Raw genomic sequence first — 22,286 nt, 5'->3', positions numbered from 1 at the left:
AAAGAGGTGATATTTCTCAGCCCAGCTTGCCACAAACTCTACACTGAGGTCGCCAAATTAATCTCTTTTTAGAATTAGAGTTGACCCAAATGGGACCTGAGAATGCAGAACTTCAGCTGAAGTCAATTTAGATTCTGTCTGTGAGACCATTGCAGGACTGAGCCCAGGGGTTTCATACACACTTTGGATAGCTCCAGTCTCTGAGGCAAGGTGTGGTTGGAAGCCTGTGTGCAAGCTAGATACTTTGTCCATCCAAACAACCTCAAAATTGACATCTTGCTTCTTTTCATTACCAGAAGTACCACCTCCAAAAAGCAGTACTGTACTTCCAGGAAGGACATCAGGCTGTTTCAGGTAACACTGATTGGCTGATTGTGTGATGTCATTTCCCAGACATTCTACCTTCTGAAAGTGGTACTTCTGTGACTGACTTAGGGTCACTTTGTTCCTTCTGCACACATATTAGGAGTGTCCATACAATGGTTATTTTAGTGGTAGATCACCAGAGGAACCATTAATCCTGCTGAGCAGCCACACTTATTTCCTTGTCCATGGTCTCAAAGGGGTGATCTAACTACCAAGCCATCTAGGAATTGAAAGGGGAAAAAAGGAACGTTCACTGTAGTCCTCAATAACAATGGTTAGTGTTATCTGTTTCTATCTGTTTCTTTGCAAAGCAAATGACTTCTGATCCAGTGTAAATGACTGAGATGTCAGTAGAATTATATTTTCTCTGTAGATGTAAATGGGTTTAAAGTGTTTATATCAACAGGATTGCAGTATACAAGTGAATTTAGGAGAAGGGGGAGGAAAGAAAGGATGGGGAAAGGAGCAGAGGAGAGGGAAGGCAAGAGTTGGCTGATTTATTGTATCTCTGGGGCCAAGGTTTCAGCAAGTTTAGATGCACAATTAAGTGCACACAGGATGCTGATGCTTCACAGTCTTACTGCTTGGGCAGGGTGTGTGTGGCATGTAAGCCCCCCTCATAAACTCTACTTCAGCCATTGGGCTGTAGCAGTCTCTACAAAGCAGCTCTGTAGTTTCTGCAGGGGATTATAGCTCTGCATGTCATGCATATGCCCAGTACCTGATCCAGCTATTCTTGGTATTGGTGACTTTCATTACTGGCTCAGAAAAAAAGTATGTTGGACTGAGGCTCCGAATTAGATTGTAAACTTTTGTGGGTAGGGACCATCTTTTATGCTCTGTTTGTAGTGTAGATGGCTCAGTAAAACTCCTATCCCAAAATCATAGCTCAAGTAATAAACTGGAAATCATAAGATCTGGGTATTATTCCTGCTGTCACAGGCTTCCAGTCCAACTTTGGTCAAATCACTCAATTTCTCTGACCAAACTTGGGTGCCTAAAATAAGCCTTCTGAACTTAGGCACCCAGGTTTGAAACTTTTGGCCTTCATGTGTAAGGCCCCAGTCCTGCAACTGACTCTGTGCTGGCCAACCCCTGAACCGCCACTGAATTCCACTGTATTCAGTTAAGTTCCAAACATCACAGAGCCCAGCCTCAAAGAGTCTGTTCCAGCATCAGGGCCTAAATTTCCTTACAGTAAGACTCACCTTCATCCTAAGGAGGTGCAAAGCTTAATTCCTTAATGGCTGTAAAGCGTATTGTGACCATTACACAGAAGTGCAAAGCACTGTTGTTCAAATTTATATTGGGTCAGAACACCAGGCCATCTAGTAGATGTATAGGCCTCACACAGTAGCGGGTTGCCTCTGGCTAGCCCTATTTCTCTTTCGTGAATTCTGATGCATAGGCCATAAAATACTAAATAGATTTAACACTGTCCACTCTTCAATTTGTTCCTCCTAAACTACTAATACATTTCACACTCAGTTGCCTTCAAATATAATACATACACTGTAACCTATGGATTAGAGAGGTGTATAATAATTGCTTTAAAGTGTGGTTATTATCTCTTTCCTATATAATTAGGATCAAAGTTTAAATTTCAGATTTTTTTTTCATTATGGTTCACCTTACTCATTAAAAAAGTTGGATGATCCAGTCCTTCATAATACACAGGAAATGATTAAGTGGAGTAAAGACTAAGGCATTTAATGTGGGTAATAAAATGAGAGGTGATAATCATTCTTTATTTCTTCTTGAACATAATTAACCTCATTCTTTCAAAATCTGAAGATAATGCATCTTAAATGTCAGCATTCATTATTTAATGTCATTTAAAACTGTACAAACTGTAAGTGGATATAGTGAAACTGAATCAGTAGAAAGATTCTTCTAAACTCAGAGAAAAAAAATTATCAGGCTGTATATTCCTAGGTAGACATCAAATATCTTAACTCTCCTAGAAGTGTTGCATACTTTATACATGTCTGCTTATACCTCCATAATGTAGAGGAAACTCTCCACCGAGTATTGAAATGGTGCCAGAGGTAGGCCTCACTCAAGCCAACTGAGCATGTCTATGCATCACATGGATCTGGTACCAGCATCCCAGACCATAGGGTGGAAAGTGGCAATTTTTTTAACAGGGCAGGTACAATGGTGAAGAAGAATGCCATAACACATGTAGCAGGAATTTAGGGAGGTAAAATGTAACTATTGGTATTTCTCTAAGACCTTCAGCATGATAGCATTCTTGCATTAATGATTCTCTTCTGGAATTTTCATTTGTTGTAGAGGATGTCTGTTGCAAGTGATAGAACAGTGCATTGCCACAGGATGCAGTATAAAAATGTATGAGAGATTCTACCTTTTTTATTACACCCTGTTTAGAAGCAGGACATCCCAGAAGTCCTTTACATCTGGCTACATTTGAAGTTATTCTGCAGGTCAATTTTGTGGGGATCATTATAAATGAACCATCTACATAACTCTTACGTGTTTTGCAGGCTCTCCTGCCAATCAGGTTTTTCATTCTTTTGCCTTTGGAATGAAAATGATTCTCCTCTCTTTTGGTGTTGTTGCTTTGTGGAAGTCTTGTGAAAACCTAGCTCTTTTTAGTCTTCTGGGAGTTTCTCCTTTTTCTAAACATTTAGTAAGTTCCCACTGCCCACCACAGGCCATATGGGAGCTGAGAAACAAGCAAGAAGCTTTCTCCAGCTATTTCACTGACAACCGCAGTCCTGTGCTATGGGGAATGCAAAGGCTGCTCCTTTTCAGGGACCAGGACTCCAGAAATGGGATGGGGAGAACGTGGGCCATGGCTCAATCTTCTCTAAACCTCCTGAATAGGGATGGCACAGCAAGGGAAGCAGTGGATGAGGGCTAGGAGCAGCACAGTATGGAACCACAACCTTTCCTCCATTTCTCGGACACAGCGCTGCATCTCCAGTACTCAGAGCTGTGGCTTAAAAGCCGCAATCTGGCCTTTAGCATTTTTGATGGCTGTTTAAAGAATATTCATGTTGCTTCTGCAATACTAGCTGTATTTCATTTTAGGCTATCACATGATTCCATTCTGATAATGTGATCTTTTCTGGTGGTGTTTTCCACACACCCCCTCCCCCCAATGATAAATGCATTGGTTTGCATGGTTGCAAATGTATTGTCTGCTTTTTAGCTATGATAGGCTCTGGCAGGGAAGATGAATGGGGATGGGGGGAGTGCTTGGCATTCTGTGACACCATTGCTTGGGATTGTTATGGGTATCTGATCTCATACTGTTGATGAAGGGTGCGGTTGGTAGCAGGGCCATGTGAGAAGTTGCTCACAAAAAAGGAATGTGTGGTGAATTTTCTTTTCATGTCAGTTTTGCAAAATGTTCTTTTTTCCTTCAATGGATTTTTGCCATTTGCAAAAGAGACTGTTTTCCCAGTGATTTAATTTTGAATTCCATAAATAGAATTTATCTGCTGAGCTCTAGTTTCCCTCACTAATTCATATTGCTATTATGATACTTTTTCATATTGTGCACTAGATTCATGAGCTTGTTTTGGGAGGGCGTTTGTACTGTATTGTGGAAGTCCTTGACCAGGCACTATGATAATATTAATAAATAATAATAATAATAATAGCCACTGTGATAAGAACTACATATTCCCCTCCAAGCTCTAACGAGAGCCAAAGCTTTAGCTTTAGCTCCCAGATGAAAAGATTCTTCTCCTTTCAGTAATAGACCAAACAGATGATGAGCTGCCTCTTTCTCCAGACAGTCTGAGGTGTATGTGACTGAATTGCAAGAGGCATACAAATTACCCACTAAGGTCAATGATATCGGTATATTATTGATAGCTTCTGTCTGTTTAAATGGCACCTCAATGGTGAACTTCAGCAGTGTTTCTGAATCATTCTCAGCCTTGCTATCACTGCAGACTCATAAGATGCTGCTCTGGTACAAGTACAAAAAATAAGTGAGCTGTAGCTCACGAAAGCTCATGCTCAAATAAATTGGTTAGTCTCTAAGGTGCCACAAGTACTCCTTTTCTTTTTGCGAATACAGACTAACACGGCTGTTACTCTGAAACCAAGAATTATTAGATAACTCCTTCACTTGAATCCCACTGCTCCTCTTTCGTTGTTGAAAATACAGTAACACTGCTGCAAAATGACGTTCCTAGAAAACATAGAGAAAGGCATGTAATTGGATATGGCCCTTCTGTGTGTGTGTTTTGATTTTGCTGGCTGTGAAATATGTGTAATGCTTTGCCTATTAGAGAATTCACTTGTGTCTACCCCTGCTCAGGTGAGGTAGGATGCAAGGAGGCTTGCGCTCATGGCCCTGGGTTTTTGTTCACTACTCCTTTTCATACCAGCCAGTGGGGGTCATGGAAGGGAGACGCTGCATCCTGTAAAAAGGTGTAGCAGTGGAAGATACTGAGTGCTTCTACAGTGCTCCACTTCTGCAGTATGATTAGCATGCTGCATATGAACAAGTTAACAATGAACAGAAGCTGATTGTATGCAGAGATGGGTATAAATCAAGACCCTGGATCCAAATGCTGCTGCACTTTGGGAAAGATTGGATTGCAATGCAAATTTTGCAGCTCAAGCCCACCTCTAATTGTGAAGTGTGCAATAATGGATCTGATTCCATACTGCAATAATGGCTAGGTGCAGTTTCTATCTGCCGTAATCCTTTTATATATACTTCAGCATGTGAGTAGCTACAATGGATGGAAAAGTCCATGAATTCAAGAAATGGTGTGGCAAGAGAGGTGATGTACATTGCATTCCCCATTGTATTGAAATAGATTGTGTGTCCATGTTAATGGCTCTTATGGCAGACTTCTTTTTCATAGCATACCCCTTTCGGGGTTTGATACAGTCAATCCGTGTCAAAACCAGAGACATTTGATAGCAAAAGATTTGAAAAGGGACACAAAAACATAATCCATTCTTGTGCTCCAATAGTGGCATTCACCCCTGTGTAAAGGTCTGGCACACCACTTAAGCCTCACTTAAGCCCTATTTTAAGAACCCCCAGTCCTGCCCTTCCACAGAGCTGCGTCTCTTCTGGCTCCGTCCGTACAGCAGCACCCCTGCCGGAGGACAGGGTTGGGGGCGGGGCTGGGGGTGGTACAGCCCCACCAAAGGACAGGGCTGGGTGGGGTGAGGCTGGGGTAGTACAGCGGCCAGAGGAGCTGCTGGCATTCTGCTCCTTTCCCCGCTGTGGTTCCCAGGACAGCCCTGAGACACAGGGCTCTCCTGGGAACCGCAGTGGGGAAAGGAGCAGAACATGGGGCCACCAGGTGGTCCCATGCCGGCAGCTCCTCCGGGGGGCTGCTGTACAGATGGAGGAGACCCTGTGGGGAAGGGCTGGGGGTGGTATAGCTGTGTCGGAGGAGCTGTGGGCATGGGGCTGCCCTGCGGCCCCATGTTCTGCTCCTTTCACTGCTGCAGTTCTGAAGTCTCCAGCACAGCAGGAGGAGGACAGAGCTGCCCCGCCCCAGTAAGGGGAGTGGATCATGGGGAGGGGACAGGGAGAATCTGGGGGCCCCAGGCTGGGGGCGGGGTGGGGAGGAGTCACGTAGAGGGTCACATGAGGAGGCCACATGCCCCCCGTCGGGGGAGGGGGCACGTACCGGTAAGAAATGGATTCCACTGGCCACATCCCGTAGTGGGAGTGGCTTTAAGTGTCCATCACAAACTATCTAGGTAGACATCCTTGAAATAAATTAACAACTGGGAAATACACACCAAAACTAACATGTCAAAGCAACCCATCAAAAACTGCACTGCAAGACATGTGGGATTTAAAGTTTGATGCTCAGAAAACTCAGCCATTTTCTACCAAAAAACAAGCTTCAGGGGGAAAAAAGAGCAGTTTTAGAATCTCACAATATTTTTTTTTAACTTAAAGCCCCAGCTTTTGAAAGATATGATTATATGAGAATCTCAGGCCTTTTGGTGGCAGAGAAAAGCTTTTAAATGTGACCGATGTGCATCTAAAAACTCAAAAACTAAGAATCCATTTTTTTAATCTCATGGATTTTAAGTCATGATTTTTTGGGGGCCTGACTCATGATTTTTGAAAGTTCGGGTGGGCAATTCTGAAATAGTCAAAAGTAATGAAGAACTGCATGTAGAGTCATAATTAGCTAGACAAGTGCTTTTATGGAAAATTATCTGACTATGAACATTTAGGGTAATATTTTCCTTAAAAGCTCATCGTTGCTCTAAATCTGATTCTATTGAAGTCAATAGAAAAACTTCCATGGGAGCAGTTAGACCAACACTGAACGCTTTTGGAAAGCCCATTCTAAATGTTAAATATAAATTGGAAGAGCTTCTGAGTGCCTGTTGCTTTTGTACTTCAATTAATGAAGAAACTGAAATCCTGCCAAGACAGTGGTATTTTCCCACCCAGCTCATATGACATTAAGTGGGGTTTCATGTTTATTGTTTCAGAGTTAGCAGTATTGTATGTTAACTCCTTTTAAAAAAAACATGCTGTCGTTTTGTCTTCTAAATTAAATTGTTTACTCAAGACACACAAGAATGAAAACCCAAAGGAAATTTATTGATATGCCATTTAAAAATAATTTATCACAAACTAAGTTCCTGAAATTATAGTTACATAAATGTGGTAGGTCCTATGTAAATTTGAAAACAGATTTACGTATCATATACATGCTAATTAACAAGTTGTCTGAAAGCGTACCTTGCAGCTGAACTGTCTATTACCCACAGCAAAAATAAAACAGAATAATCAGCCAGCAGAGCCTATGACACAACAGTGATTGAAAGGGCTGTGTTGGTTTTTTTTTTCCTATTTCTACAACTCTTCCAAGCTTAGATTTCTTCAGCAAAATAATAATTTCTGCCTCCATCCTTCTTACACCCTAGAATATTCCCATAGACACTCTCCAATCTAATTTCCATACAGCCTGCACAGACACTTTTACATTTTAATTTGCATTCAACTGGCAGATGCAGTCTGCATAGAGGCATTTTGCATTTTTTTTACAACTTCATGGTAGCCTGCTTTCTTATTCTGTGTTTATCTTTGGGAAAAAAAATTGACAAGGCTCCTTTTTAAAACTGACATTTTGTTTTCATTGGAATGAAAAAAGTAAACTTACCTTCAATGAAAAATGCTTATTGTCCCCAAAGAAACCTCTTTTCTCCTATTCCTTTCTCTCTTTTCTGCTGTAAAATCTTTATTTTATGACTAAACAATAACAACAACAACAAAAACAACTTACCATTCATGCCTGCATCCTTTTGTTGCTAGAAACATTGACAGTGAAAAATAATTTCCCCCAAAATGTACTTAATTCTCCTCTGCAGTCTACTTCACAAAAATCCATTCCAGGATGTGATAATGCAGGTATTTTTGTTTTCTAGGAAAACATCATTCTAAGGAGTATTTTATTTCTTGTTCAGTTATCAGGTTGCAATAATGATTTTTCCCTTTTGTCACCCTATAGCATCTTAACAAATTCTAAAATGGAATTTCCAGAATTCAAATAACCAGAAGGCATAATGTTAATTTCAGGATCACTCTATGTAAAGCACGTGGTTCATTTTCCTACCTCGTTTCTGCAAAAATTATCCAAGTATCCCACCTACTGCATGGCATTATCGTCATAGTGGGTTTGCTTTATGCAGTTCAACAAATTATTTTGCTTACTGCTGCCATGAGGGATAACAACACCGGTTAATGTGATGGTATAGATTAAGCTGACAGTAATTCAACTGGGTCGCACAAACTGACTGAACTCTGCTGTCTAGGTTAAATAAAATATTGAAGTACTGCAAAGTGTATCACATTGTCAATAGTCTGTGTTTGTGTCTGGTGTGTTGGTATTTACAGTGATGAAGATCCAGGCAGCCAGTTGGTTACAGATAAGTTTCACGTTGACTGGGATTCGGTGCTTGTCAACTCTGATAATGTCATCGTAGCTCGATTTGATGGCAGAGGGAGTGGATTTCAAGGCCTTAAAATTCTACAGGAAGTCCATCGTTGCTTAGGTTCAGTGGAAGTGAAGGACCAAATAGCAGCTGTAGAGTACGTATGTGCAAACTTTTCTTCTATTTTAATCCATTTTTACTTTGATGAATAGACACATTTAACTGAAAATTTCCAGCTATTACTGGTCTCCGTTTGCAGAATGAAATATGGTAAATGCTTATCTTTAGTGCAGTAGCACGTTTCGAAACATTAGGCTTTTCATTGCAAAGTGTGATTCAATGAATAAAAAATCAAAGGGAAAAATGTTTTGGATTGATGTTCCTCTTTGATAAAGTTGTCCTTCCGGGCCTAATCTAAATATGAAATCTAATCTAGTTTACATATTTTTCTAGCTTCCTTAGAAAAATGACTCATGGCATGATATACAGTGCTTCATTACAAGTGAAATATAATGTCTTAGACATATAGGGTCAGATTCTGTTCTCACTTAAATCAGTTTAGATCTGGAGTGACTACACTAAATCACCAGAATTACAATAATGTAAATGCAAGCAGAATTTGGCCAAAGGGTTTATTATCCTCTCACTTGATCATCAATCTTAGCCTGGGTAACTCCATTGCCTGCAACAGAGTTACTGCAGATTTATACCAATTTAAGTAAGAAGAGAATCAGACCCCCTACTATATATTTACATGTAAAAATATGATAACACTTTTTATTAAGGGACCACTCCTCTCGTTGATTGCATGGTATTTTAGAAATGGATGGATTATTACCTACATTCATGTACGAGGTATGTTCATGTCTTGGTTGAACAATTTTAGAATGACATGTTTTACATTTCTGAAAGTCATCTGTAATCCCTGAAGACAATGAAAACATTAACTGCCTACAGGTCAAATGGCTTTGCCTCTCTGAAATAGGAGTGGAGTTGCAAAGATGTTGAGTGGAAGGACTCTGTCCTCCATATGCAGACAGAAAGCTTCACAAAGTGCCTCACAGGCTCTTGAAAGTAGCAGCATGCTTCTTCCCGCCTCCCTAACCCCCTTCCCTTGCTACCACACACTGGCAGATCTGCAGAGAGGGGAAGGGACCATAGTCACATTCCCAACTGGATGAATGAGGCCTCCTTTGGGACATGGAGCTCTAATAAGCAGTCTAATTGGCTCCATATCTTAATTCTAAGAGTTCTTCTAAATCAGAGTTCTGCATTCTTGAGTTCAGAGTCATTACTCTGTCTTTTATCTGGTTTCTGTGGGTGCACCACTGGGCAGGAGGGTATGCCGGATGGCCCTGAGAGTTCTTTCTCTCTTGATGCTATTAAGAAGCAGACAGAAGTTTTCCTGAAATTTGTAGTCTCTCTTCTCTATACTGTATTATCCTTCTGAAAGCATAGTTGATGAATTACCTCTGTGGGAGGATTCATAATTTTGATCATTGCTAAAACACAAGTACTGTAGCGTAGGGATCTGAAAGCAAACTGCAAGACTTCACTAAAATAAAATAGTTCTTATTTGAACTCTTAAAAATCTGTTTCTCACTTAGTTTATCACAATTCTTTCTTCTAGAAATAACCCACTCCACAAATATGACTCTCCAGAATGTAACATTTCTCTTTTTCTTACAGGTCATTACTGAAACAACCATTCATCGATCCTAACCGACTGAGCATATTTGGAAAGGTAACTTACAAAAATAGCAGGAGGATACTGTCAATTTTAAAATCATTTGTTGCAAACAGATTTATTTACGTATTTTGCAAATAACCATTTTTGTTACTAACAATGAAAATCACATTTACTTGTCATTATTGAATGTTGATTCAATTTTTTTTCTCATATTGAACAATTAGCAGCTAACAAGTCAGTTTCACTTTTCTTTATAGTAACTTTCACTTTCAGTTCCTACTGTTGCAAAATATGCTGCTCAGATACTGCAGGGGAAAATGTTAATTGTTGAGGGGAAAAAACTCTTTTTCCATTGGAAGTTTTTAAAATAAATGTGTAGAAACATTTCTTTTGGTCTTAGTTTCTGTAAAAGCTCATTTCTTGTACAATTTAAATTCTAGTCCATATTTAAGTTGACAGTGTCCCTTTAATACACAATTTATATGCAGACATTTTTAGCTTTTTGAGTTATTTGAGATAAGATCCTAGAGTGTTGACTAGCGTCCTTTTTTGTGCAATCTCTTAGAAGTCTCCCTTTTGCTGTTTTGTCAGCTGTTTAGCAATGTTATATGCTGTTGCCTCTGGCATCATACAGACCCAGGTAAAGGTTTAACCTTTAGCAAAAAGTTAAAGAGAATCTTAATTATCTCACTTGAAACGAGCTTTTAGACGTTTAACACGAGACAAGCCGTATCTTTTGGAAACTGACATTTGTTCCTTTGTGATATTTAGTTTTAAAATGTTACCTTGAAAATGTCAATATTTTGTGTCTTTAATACTTTAAAATTTCACAGTGAAAACAAACAAACAATCAAACCACAGCTTCTAACATATACAGGCACCATGGTCATCAGTTATTGAAGCAGTATGCATTCACTATGAAACCCCTAAATTCTAATCCCCATTCTGCTACTGTCTTGCTGTGTGGCTGTAGGCAAGCCATTTAACCTCTGAGTCTCACTTTGGCTGTCTGTCAGATGGGGATGATAATACTTACTTCCTCGGAGCTAGCATTGTGGGAATTAGTTAATGGCTGTGCAGCCTAGTGAAAATAAAGTGCTGACTATTATTATTGTTCCACATGCAACAAGACCTTCCTTTCCAAACACATGACCTCCTACTGTACCACTTGAGATGAAAGAAACTATTTCTGTCAAAAGTTCAATAGCATCTGAGTTTATACTTTGTTTGGAGGCTAGCCACAAAAAAAGAAAACATTTTCAACTAAAGCAGGTTGGGGATTTTCCAACAAGATGTTTAGTAAAAATATGCAGATTCATCAACCTGAAATGTTTCACAGCACATTTTGTAGGCAGGACCAGCCTCATGATTCTGTGAGAGTCCGGGCAGTCAGCATCTCCATTTTGTTTCAGGAAAAACATGAACTGAAATGGTTTGATTTTTTTTTCCTAAATGATTTTTTTTATTTCCTTTCAGAGGAAATTGTCTAGCTTTTGTTCTGTAATGGAAAAAAAAACAATGTTGTTGACATTTCACAATTTCCAACAGAAGGGACATTCTGAGTGTTGACCAGCTCTATTTCCAACTAATGAAATGTAAGCATGACTGACTTCATCCACTAGGGGTGCACATCTCTCTTTGAGGAGTACTTGTGGCACCTTAGAGAGTAACAAGTTTATTTGGGCATAAGCTTGCGTGGGCTAAAACCCACTTCATCAGATGCATGCAGTGGAAAATACAGTAGAAGATATATATACACAGAGAACATGAAAAAATGGACGTTGCCATACCAACTGTAACGAGACTAATCAATTAAGGTGGCTATTACCAGCAGGAGAAAAAAAAGTTTGCCTTCAACCATATGAAACACTGTTGACTAAGAAAATTTCTTTTTCTTTTATATGCAATACATTTTTGATGATCTGACTAAGGAAGTGAATAGAAGATGCCCTTTGCTGAAAGAGTAAGAGGATTGTGTGGATTACCTATGCTGATCTCAACCCAGCTGGACGCACACATATTGCTCTCTTGGAGCTCTCCATCATCCTTGAATGTTATAACATGCTTTTGAGCTACTCAGAACAAAGTCTTGACAAATTCCATAATATAAACTACTAGCAGTAATAACAAAAACAGTTGAAATATCAAGAGGGCAAAGTGTAAAAAACAAACACATCTGTCTATCAGGCAGCCCACCAAAACTATCTTGCTCACTTGCAGGAAAGTTACACACCCTACCGATGAAGTACATCAGAAGAGTCTCTCTTAATTGTTACATATCAAATTGTGATGATATATAGTTTACAACTTTCCATCATGGAAATTGAAAATAAGCTTGAAAGTATGACTGTGTAGCTAACCAACTTGTGGAAAATTTGGTAGTAGAGGTGAAGCCACAGAAATTTAACTAAGAACAGGAAGTCCAGATTCTTACATCATAAAATACCAACTAAATATTGTATAGCCATTGAAGGAAACTATACATGTTATATGTATGCCCGGGGAATCCTGGCTGGAAGCAAAGGCAAATATTACCAACAGAACTACACTGGGTTGTTAATGGAGACAAGGTATAAATTTTGAATAAGTTGGCAATACCTATCTAGAATTAAACTTGTGCTGTGAAACTACTGCAAAAAGTACAAGCAGAATATTAAACAAATGGCCAAGAAAAAGAGAACCTGGAGGCAGAAGGAAGTTATTGTTCCCTTCAGCTCTTTGAATTATACAAGTTACTGGCACCCACATCGACATTCTCTCTTAGCCAAAATCTTTTTCTGTGTGTGGGCAATTTTGTGTTGTCTTTCGCAATTTAGGCTAGGATTTCTATGAGAATTGGGCACCTAATTCTCTTAGGCTTTTTCAAAAATCCCAGTCTTATTCTCTATTTTCTTCTCTGTACCCAGTTAGCATTGACAAAGTTCTGAGCCCAAGAACACACTTTTTGATTTATCTCTTTTTCCTTAACTAAGATTTAGCAAAGTTTTTAAAATGCTCTGAGAATTCCAGAAAGATGAGCTTTTTTTATTAACCATTTTAGAACTGAAGAAAAGGATATAGAAAATCATCTCAATAAGACATAAATGAACCCTTTCTCCATTACTTTTTCGTTTATCAGTACCCTTCTGCTGGATTAATTTTTACAGAGAATTATCATGCAAAAAAAAATCCACCTTCAGAAGGGCAATTTTCTAGCAATAATCAAGAGAGAAAAGATAACAGCCCTTCTAAGAGAAACACAATGAATATAGTAAAAGCATTAAACCTGGACTGCAGGACATTGAACTCCATCTTTTAAGACTCTGGAGTTAATCTACAAGCATTTCATATAGATTGTCATATTCATCGGAAACAAAACCCTGGTGGATAGTCTCAAATAAGAGGACTCCTGTTCACACTTCTCTTCTGCATACCACCTTATCCCACCAATAGAGGATGGATTTCAGACACTCTGCACGAAGTGCCTTTCAGGGTGGTGAGATGTGAAGAGGTGTCTTAAACCTCATCTTGGCACTCCTCTGATCTTGCAGCTGCTCTGTGCAGGCCATTCCCCCTGTACTGCAGTGCAGCAGCCTGAGGGCTGCTCGAACACATGCTACTCTAGCCACAGAAATGCAGAGCATTGAACTTACTGGCCACCTTTCTTCTAGCCACATCTCCTTTTGGCAAGGTCGGCGGAATGCTTATGGCAGGATATATCAGCTGAGAGTCTCCCACGCACACGCTGTGATCTCTGCTCCATTTAAGGCAGCACTTGAGCTAGTTTCTGTGGGGCAAAGTGCACCAGAGAATCTGACCCTCTCTAAGGGGCATGCGACAATGTGTCAAGCAGAAATCCCCATGGAAGGCAATGGGAATCCATCTGTGAAGACTGAAGTTTAGAGAGAGGACAGGTGACAGCTCTCCCTTCTTCCTTAGCCTCAATCTATAGCCTCAGTGTTTACCCAGAAATAAGCAAAAAATCTTCACAAAATACATTAATGTAAACAAAAATTCTCCTATCTAAGCACTGTCTCTGACACACTTACCTTCAGTTTTTCTATTTGTATCACTCGCCAGTTCTTCTGCAGGCTGAGGGCTAGTCTGCACAGTGAGACTATGGTATCTTAAATTAAAATATACCTCTTCTTATTCTTATTAAAAAATCATAAATTATAACATATATTTTTAAAGCCTCAGGCTTCATAGCAAGACAGAACTGCCACACCTTTTTTCCACTCTTGATTCGTAGGTTTTTAATTCATGCTAAAGCAATAGTTGCAGGTGTAAATACTGTGGAATGACATGACAAAGGTAGCATGATACTCTTTAACTTCATCTATATTAAGGAACAATGAACAAGAACAAACAAACAGCAAATCATGTTATCTGGTTTAATAGGGATATGGCGGATACATTGCATCAATGATCCTGAAATCCAATGAAAGACTTTTTAAATGTGGAGCCGTTATTGCACCAATCACAGACATGAAGTTGTATGGTGAGTGTTTCCCATCCTGCCATTTTATTAAATGATTTCCGTAAAATATCTATACAGCAGATCTGTAACTCAGGTTAACTAAGTTCAGGTAGTGTAGTGGAACTGTATTAAAACTAGGCAAATTGGACATATGGTTCCAATTTTAAAATGAGGATAATTAATGACTGGAGCAATTAAGCACAGGATGTGGTAGATTCTCCATCACTTAGAGGTCTTTAAGATTTTTCAAAAGAAAGTAAGGGATTAGGTGTCGAATTCTCCATAAATCAGTGGAAGTTGGGTACCTAAATCTCTTAGGCCCCTTTAAAAATCCCAACCTAAATGAATATTGGATGTCTTTCTAACAGATATGAGGTGAAATCTTGGCCCCATTTAAGTCAGTGGCAAAGCTCTAATTGACTTCAACCGGGCCAGGCTTTCACCATGCTTTAGTTCAATCACAATATATTGGGCTCAGTGCAGGAACTGTTGGGTAAAGTTCTGTGGCCTGCGTTATGCAGTGATCAGACTAGATGATTATAGTGCTCCCTCTTGGCCTTAAAGTCTATTAATCTCTTTTCAAGATGAAGATACTTGCCATCTTTATGGCTTAACAAGCTTCTGCTGGCTTTTAACCAGAAATAAAGATTTTTAAAAATGGAATTTATCTTGATTAACTCTGAATTTCCTGTTTTCCTTTGTAGCTTCAGCTTTTTCAGAAAGATACCTTGGCATTCCATCTAAAGAGGAAAATACATATCAGGTAAGTTATTTTAACAAGTAATTAAAAGTAATGGTTTGGCTTTTAAAATATACTGCAATTACATTGTGTGTGTTCATTTTTAATAGGCATCCAGTGTACTGCACAATATTCATGGTTTAAAAGAAGAGAATTTGCTAATAGTTCATGGGACAGCCGATAGTAAGTATTTATAAATGCAATTACATTTGCAGTTACAGCTTGTAATACACAGCTGCTCAAAGAAAGATTATGAATGTAGCAAGAATACACATTTTTATACCGTTCATCTTTGTCTCCCTTCTAGTAGAATTGTCCATCCAAAGAGACCTGATTGTCAGTTTCAGTTGCCAATTGTAAATCTAAATGGGTGACATTTTCCTTTGCTACCTATTTGTAACTCTTAGCTACTGTATGTTCTAATTTGTTTAAATCTGGTGAAGCAGGATGTTGCTAGTGAAAGGCACTGTATCACTTATTAATAAGGTGACATACATTTTTAAGTCTTTTAAATTAATCCTGGTTTTGTGATTGAAAGCATAATAAATGTCAGCGTAATCAGTGATAAACAGTACCTTTCAGTAAATTAACGCTTTGGCTAATTAATTAAACTGTAACAATGGGGAATCCTTAAGCTATTTAGGGCTAGATTGTAATTTGCTCTTGAGCATAGTCAATGGAGTTAACACCAGTATAACGTGTATGAGTGAAACCAGAACCAGGCGCAGCACCTGCAATGGAAATCCAGGGGTGTCAGGCAGCAAAGAATTTGGCCTGTGCTAGTTGGCAAGCAGTTTTCTTTTAGTATATTTTGCTGTTCATGGTAAAGGGGTAAATAGTGACTTGGATTCCAAGCCCATCTAGGGTACTAAATTGCATTTTATGCCTTGCACAGCCTACCTAGATCACATACATGTTTGCTCTGCTCCTCTCAGAACAAGGTAGGTGGGGAGGAATGGAAATGGACAGAGTCAATGTGCTGGTGGACCTGGCAGAACTGGCATGGGAGACTTGGAATTTGCTGCTGGTATAGGCCAGCAGCAAAGTACTACCACTTTGTCTTCCAGACCAAAGGGGAATTAGGGAGGGAATTATGTCTGTAAGAGGTGTCTGAGCAGCACAGTGCTTTCCAGGGACTCCTCCTGGGTTTGAGTAGTTTGTGCACCCTCTTCTTCAGGACTGTGCCTAGTAATACAGTGAGCTAGTCCATCAGTACTTACTGAACCCTAGTTTCATGTTTGCTCTGAATAAAGCAAACACAAGCATGGACACAGAGCTGCATGTTTGTACCACCATGAAGTTTAGATTATTAAAATAACATTACAAAAGGCTTATTTCCTAAATGAACGCAGTCTCTTACAATCCTGTGCAAACAATAGAAAATCTGACATGCTGTCATTTAATACACTGACAAACATTAATTGCATTTGAATACACCAGTGCTACTCACCTTCAAACTATTTCGGTCCTTGCTAAGCAATGGATGAAAAATAAGAATTCCTACGTAGTACCCAGAAAGTATACTGTATTACAGTGCTGTCCATCACTGCAGCACTATTGTTATTTGCTACGGTATGTATCTCAGGTGCAGTCAGAAAGGGTATGTCTACATTGCAATCATTGGTATGACTGCAGCATGTGTAGACATACTTGAGCTAGTTTTGATCTAACTAGCTCAAATAACAATAGCAGTGAATCCATGACAATACAGGCAATAGTATGGGCTGTACAAGCCTACCCGGGACAGGACCCTGAGTATGTACTCGATCAGCCAGCCCATGCTGCTGCTATTTTAATTCTAGCTGGGTAGATCAAATCTAGCTTGGGAGTGTCTAAATGTGCTGCAATTACACTTCTGATTGCAGTGTAGATAGACCTTAATCAACTGCAAATCTGGTAGCACTTTGCCACATAACTTCAACCAAAAAGTTTCTTTATCTAAAAGGAAAATAAATAAATACAATTAATAAATAAGTACGATAATAATGTTGTTCACTAATATGTAGATGTTATTGTCTTGTAGCTAAAGTCCATTTCCAACACTCAGCAGAACTAATTAAACATCTAATAAAAGCTGGAGTTAATTACACTATGCAGGTATGTAATGCTCAGGTGTCTCTCACAGGTGCATTGTTCAGTGTTTAATCTCATTTTGCTTTTTCTCACCTATACTTATCTATGTAGGGGCTCTTTAGATAACTTGTGTGCCCCCCAGCATACAGTAGAATCATCAGTGAGTGCAGTTAGAATTCTGTCTAACCCCTTGTCCTGATAGTTAGTAAAGAAGTCAAGGAGAGATCCCTGTGACACTTCCACAAGGCTCTTTCTCCCAAGTCAATACATGACCACTTATCTGTGGTCTCTGCCCTTTGGCTGGATTACAGTTCATAACAGAGTGGCTCCAAACCACTTTGTCTCATATGAAATGCTTTAGTAAAATCCAAATCTATTCCACCCAATGCAGGGGGTTCCAAACTGTGGTTTGTGGTCACTGATGATCCTTGAGGCACTGGCTGGTCACATTTGTTTACCTCCTTATGTTCAGCTGCTAAAAATTGCATTAAAAGCAGCTAAAAATACTGTAAGGGGCTTCCTCTCCCCCACTGTGTGGGTTGCAGGTGGGTGTAGTTGAAGAGAGCAGCTTGGGGAATGGAAAGTGGAGCAAAGTTTATTTTGTGGGATGGAAATGCTGGTCACCAGCTGTTGGCAAGTGCTGCAGCTGCTGTTCAATAGCTCTGGCTGCATTAAACTGTGTTGGCTTTTCAGTGTGTTCTGGGCTCATTCATTTGAACACCCCTGCTGCTAGGATACATCACAAACCCTGATGTTACTTGTCCATCTAAGAAACTGCTGTAGTTGCCAGGGGGATGTATAGAATCCCAAACGGGGAGGAAGAGGAGAGGCGGGCCTCCCAGTTGCGAATGACAAAGGGAAAGTGGTGCCAGGGCTCCCAAATGGGGAGGGACCTGGTCTGTGGGAATGCAAATAGCCCAGGAGACAGTCTCCACAACCGTCACTGACGGGGGGGGTGGTGTGCGAGACTACAAATGGAAGGGATGGGAGGTATCCAGGAAACACTGTCTGTTAAGATAGGTTTCAGAGTAACAGCCGTGTTAGTCTGTATTCGCAAAAAGAAAAGGAGGACTTGTGGCACCTTAGAGACTAACCAATTTATTTGAGCATGAGCTTTCGTGAGCTACAGCTCACTTCATCGGATGCATACTGTGGAAACTGCAGAAGACATTATATACACACAGAGACCATGAAACAATACCTCCTCTCACCCCACTCTCCTGCTGGTAATAGCTTATCTAAAGTGATCATCAAGTTGGGCCATTTCCAGCACAAATCCAGGTTTTCTCACCCTCCGCCCCCGCCCCACACAAAGATGTGGTTCATATAATGGAAATGTTTCAGAACTTCTGATCTAGAGCATTCACTTTCTTCGCCAAGGATCTGATCCCCTCCTCCATGGCTGCAGAGGGCCCTATTCAAAGGCACCAGTCAGCTCTGCTGCCCTAAGAGTAAAGGTGTCCATGTGCAGACATCTCTGCAGAAACAGCGGGGGAAAGGGAGTTGGCAGGATATTTTGGGGACATAGATTGTGCTCGGTTTTTATACAGGACCTAGTACATTGTAGCTTCTAATGGAAACAAGTAATACATGATTATATTTCTCCCTTCCACCCACAGATAAAGACCCTGGATATAGTACTCCAAGCACTGGGATGGAGCAGTGGCCACTGTGCTCTGAGGAAGTCGGGGGTGGGGTGGGGTGGGGCAGGGCAGGAATTCCTGTCCTACGGGTCACTCTGCATCTCTGTAGCAACTCACCTGTGGTTACTCAAGCTGAGCTCTGTGGCCTGGATTTCCCTCTCAAATCCTGAAGTCCCTTCTCTGTCCTTGCTGCAAAGAGTCCTGTAGCACCTTATAGACTAACAGACGTATTGGAGCATAAGCTTTCGTGGGTGAATACCCACTTCTTCGGATCACATGCATCTGACGAAGTGGGTATTCACCCACGAAAGCTTATGCTCCAATACGTCTGTTAGCCTATAAGGTGCCACAGGACTCTTAGTCTGGATCTTTAGAAGCGGCAAACCCGGCTACCCCTCTGATTCTTCTCTATCCTTGCACAGGAAAAGCGCCCATTATCTGGGGGCTGAGGAGACTACAGTGGTTATTTATGTTCACCATGAGGGAAGGTGTGAGGCTTTGGATGAGGTAGAGAAATAGAAACACCTATGAAAAGGTCTTCCGTTGAATACTTCCTTTGGCTGCACTGAAAATCCCAACCAGAAATGCTTTTCTGAACACAATATCTGAGCATAGGCTTTTATGGCTAAAGATCAAGATGCAGTCATTTAGTGCTGGTTTTGAATCCCAATCAAATGAATTTTGCTTTGAAGTTTATCACTTCCATTGATACCATAAAACTATTTAACATAGTCATTCTGTTGTCAACTGAAAAGCTTTGAAAGTCAGACTGAAAAAATTAGAGCCCTAAATATCTGAACTGATTTTTTTAAGACTGTTTACTTTCTCCTTTTCCTCTGCTAGATCTACCCAGATGAAGGTCATAACATTGCATCTGAGAAAAGCAAATATCACCTTTACAGCACAATCCTTGGGTTTTTTAGTGCTTGTTTAAAGGAGGAAGCCCCAATTTTACCACAGGAACCTGAAGAGGATGAATAAGGAAGCCTGTTTGTACAGTACTGAAGGGAGACTTACTTTGAGGCTCAATAAAACCTTAAATAAAAGTGACTGTAAGATTGCAGATTCTGCAGAAGCTCAAGGGCAGCTAAAGGATATAACAGTGGAACAGCACATTTAGAGACACTGAGCTAATAAACTGGAATTTGAATACAAATCCAAACATATTACCGAGGGACAAAACCTATACCTTTGTGGATGGACAACGGTTGGTTACAGTTTCCTGGACAAACTTAGTTTTGCATAAGTGTAGAGTGGGTGCATGTTTATTATGTTAAGCCTCACTGTTTGTTCTGTAAGTAGTTGCTCTGTTTTTAATTTAAATGCACATCTTTATCCATGTTTGCATTATGCTCTACCAATCATAAATATTAAGGCCACTTATATTTTAAAAGGTGAGTTGCAATCTAATACTTTACTGTAACATTACAATAAGTGCAATTCCTTTCCTGCCTATTAAGAAAGCATTGAGTTAATAAAGGATGTGATATTTTCTATAGTTTCTGTTTAAAGGGAAAATATTGTCCAGTGGGTCATATAACATAAGTATAGAAACTGATTTTATTTTTATTTGTTTTAATTTCAGACATTTATTACTGTTATTGTACCTATTAGTAACCAGTAAGGGCATTTTTGGGAGTGCACTCTTGGTCTTTATGTATATGCACATGACTTCCTACGCAGAAAATCTTTGTATGCTTGAATAATTTTTCAAGCCATAATTAACAGCTGTGTTTTAACAATGTCTGCAGTTGAAATACTTCCCCAATCCCAAATGTATCATTTCCATAAGAAATGTTTGGGTTGTGTTTTGGTATTGTTTATAGTAGTTAATAGTCTGCTGGTTACACTCTAATTTTAGAATATGCTACTTTGTCAGATGTAAATTAGATACATAAATATTAAATTATAGTTTCAGATAAAGAAATTTTATTAACAACGTAATGCCATTGAGTTATATTTTACCCTAAAAAAGAAATCTTTGCTCAGATTCCATTCTAATTTCTGTGGCAGTAGCAGGTAACTGGAACAGCCTGTCAGTGTGGTATTCCACAGCTGCTCATTAAGAAGGATTTACATTCAACAGTGTTACGAAGAAATGAAGTATTTTTCATCCATGGCCAAGGAAGCTCCTGACAAATGAAATTTTGTTATTTTATTCAGATGGAGATACCAAAATGCATCCATTTATTTGTCAAGGTTAATTACAGCACTAGAAATTGACACTACGAAATAAACAAAGTAGTCAACATAGGTCATCAGAATATTAACATCAACGATTGAAATCAAACGTTATGTTCATTTAATATTAGATATGTTCCAGAAGGTATCTGAAGGCTCTTGACAAATGCTGTGCAACGCACATAAATACATATGTAATTTTTTTCTCTGGATATTATTTATTAATGCTTTTCAATGTGATTAGGATTTCATTTCTTGCGAGATTAAAATTAACATAATCAACATAATTTTTGGAAAGTAATTTATACTATTTAAAATGCAAAGTTTTGCATATTTTATGAAGAATTAAAATTGTTTTTAAGGTATATTGAAATTCATCTGAAGCTTTTTAATCAATATTTTCTTCTGGAATATTTTCTTCTTTGACTGCTAGAGTTTTTTCTGATGCAAATAGTTAAGTTGTCTGAAAGATGGTTTTATGGAGCACTTAAAAGTATTTGTCTGTTAATGTTTAGTATTTACTTTCTTTTACTAGCAATTTTTATCTATTTTCAATTTGTTTAATACACTTTTAATGTGCATTGACATCTTGTCTGGGTCCCAGTGTGACCACAAAGTCTGAGTATGTCTGCAGTGGAGGATATGGGAACACTCTATGTACTAGGAAAGACGTCAAGACAAATTTGAGAAATCCGTTTGTTCAGCAGCAAGAAGCAAGAAATCAAACACAGACCTACCAACTCTGCTTATACTACAGGATCAGCACTTCAACTTATTAAACAGTTGGAATTTGTTCTTGTAAATTTACCCAGATTATGTCCTTCATCATTTTCCTCTGATGCGCTACCATGAACCGAATTTTCCTACTCGAACACAATGGGTGAAATCCTGGCCCCACTGAAGTCAGTGGGAATTTTACCATTGATTTCAATGGGGCCAGGCTTCCACATAATAAATGGACACATAAGGCCTGCATCTGGATGTACAAACAAGTGCACTCAGTGTATGCACTCGTGACTGGGGGCCCCACTATGCCTTCACATGACATCAGGCTGCATATGCGATCTGCATATGACCATGCACTCTGAACACGTGCCTGCTTTTTATCTAGGAGACAGCAGGCGTGCATTCTGATTTTCATTTTTAATACATTCAATATTTTTTCTTATTAAGCCACAAATACATACATTTCCATTGACTCTTCTTTACAACAGTCTAACATTC

At 39.4% G+C, this 22,286-nt stretch overlaps 1 protein-coding gene across 3 annotated transcripts in view; it reads left to right on the top strand.

Moving 5' to 3' along the window:
* DPP10 (dipeptidyl peptidase like 10) overlaps positions 1-21,813 on the top strand; it is an 860,783-nt gene extending 838,970 nt beyond the window's left edge. For 2 of the 3 annotated variants that reach the window (XM_074967232.1, XM_074967231.1), the window contains exons 20-26: positions 8,240-8,434; positions 9,967-10,021; positions 14,348-14,447; positions 15,131-15,189; positions 15,276-15,348; positions 17,189-17,262; positions 19,725-21,813. In XM_074967232.1, the coding sequence (XP_074823333.1) occupies positions 8,240-8,434; positions 9,967-10,021; positions 14,348-14,447; positions 15,131-15,189; positions 15,276-15,348; positions 17,189-17,262; positions 19,725-19,862 (694 nt within the window). In that variant the 3' untranslated portion in view covers positions 19,863-21,813. The remainder of the gene's footprint in view (positions 1-8,239; positions 8,435-9,966; positions 10,022-14,347; positions 14,448-15,130; positions 15,190-15,275; positions 15,349-17,188; positions 17,263-19,724) is intronic. The other variant, XM_074967233.1, reaches the window with a different exon arrangement.
* Positions 21,814-22,286: the final 473 nt, after the last annotated feature.

This window comes from Natator depressus, chromosome 11 (genome assembly GCF_965152275.1).
Source record: "Natator depressus isolate rNatDep1 chromosome 11, rNatDep2.hap1, whole genome shotgun sequence".
Lineage (NCBI taxonomy): Eukaryota > Metazoa > Chordata > Testudines > Cheloniidae > Natator > Natator depressus.
This window is presented reverse-complemented; position numbering and strand designations above follow the sequence as displayed.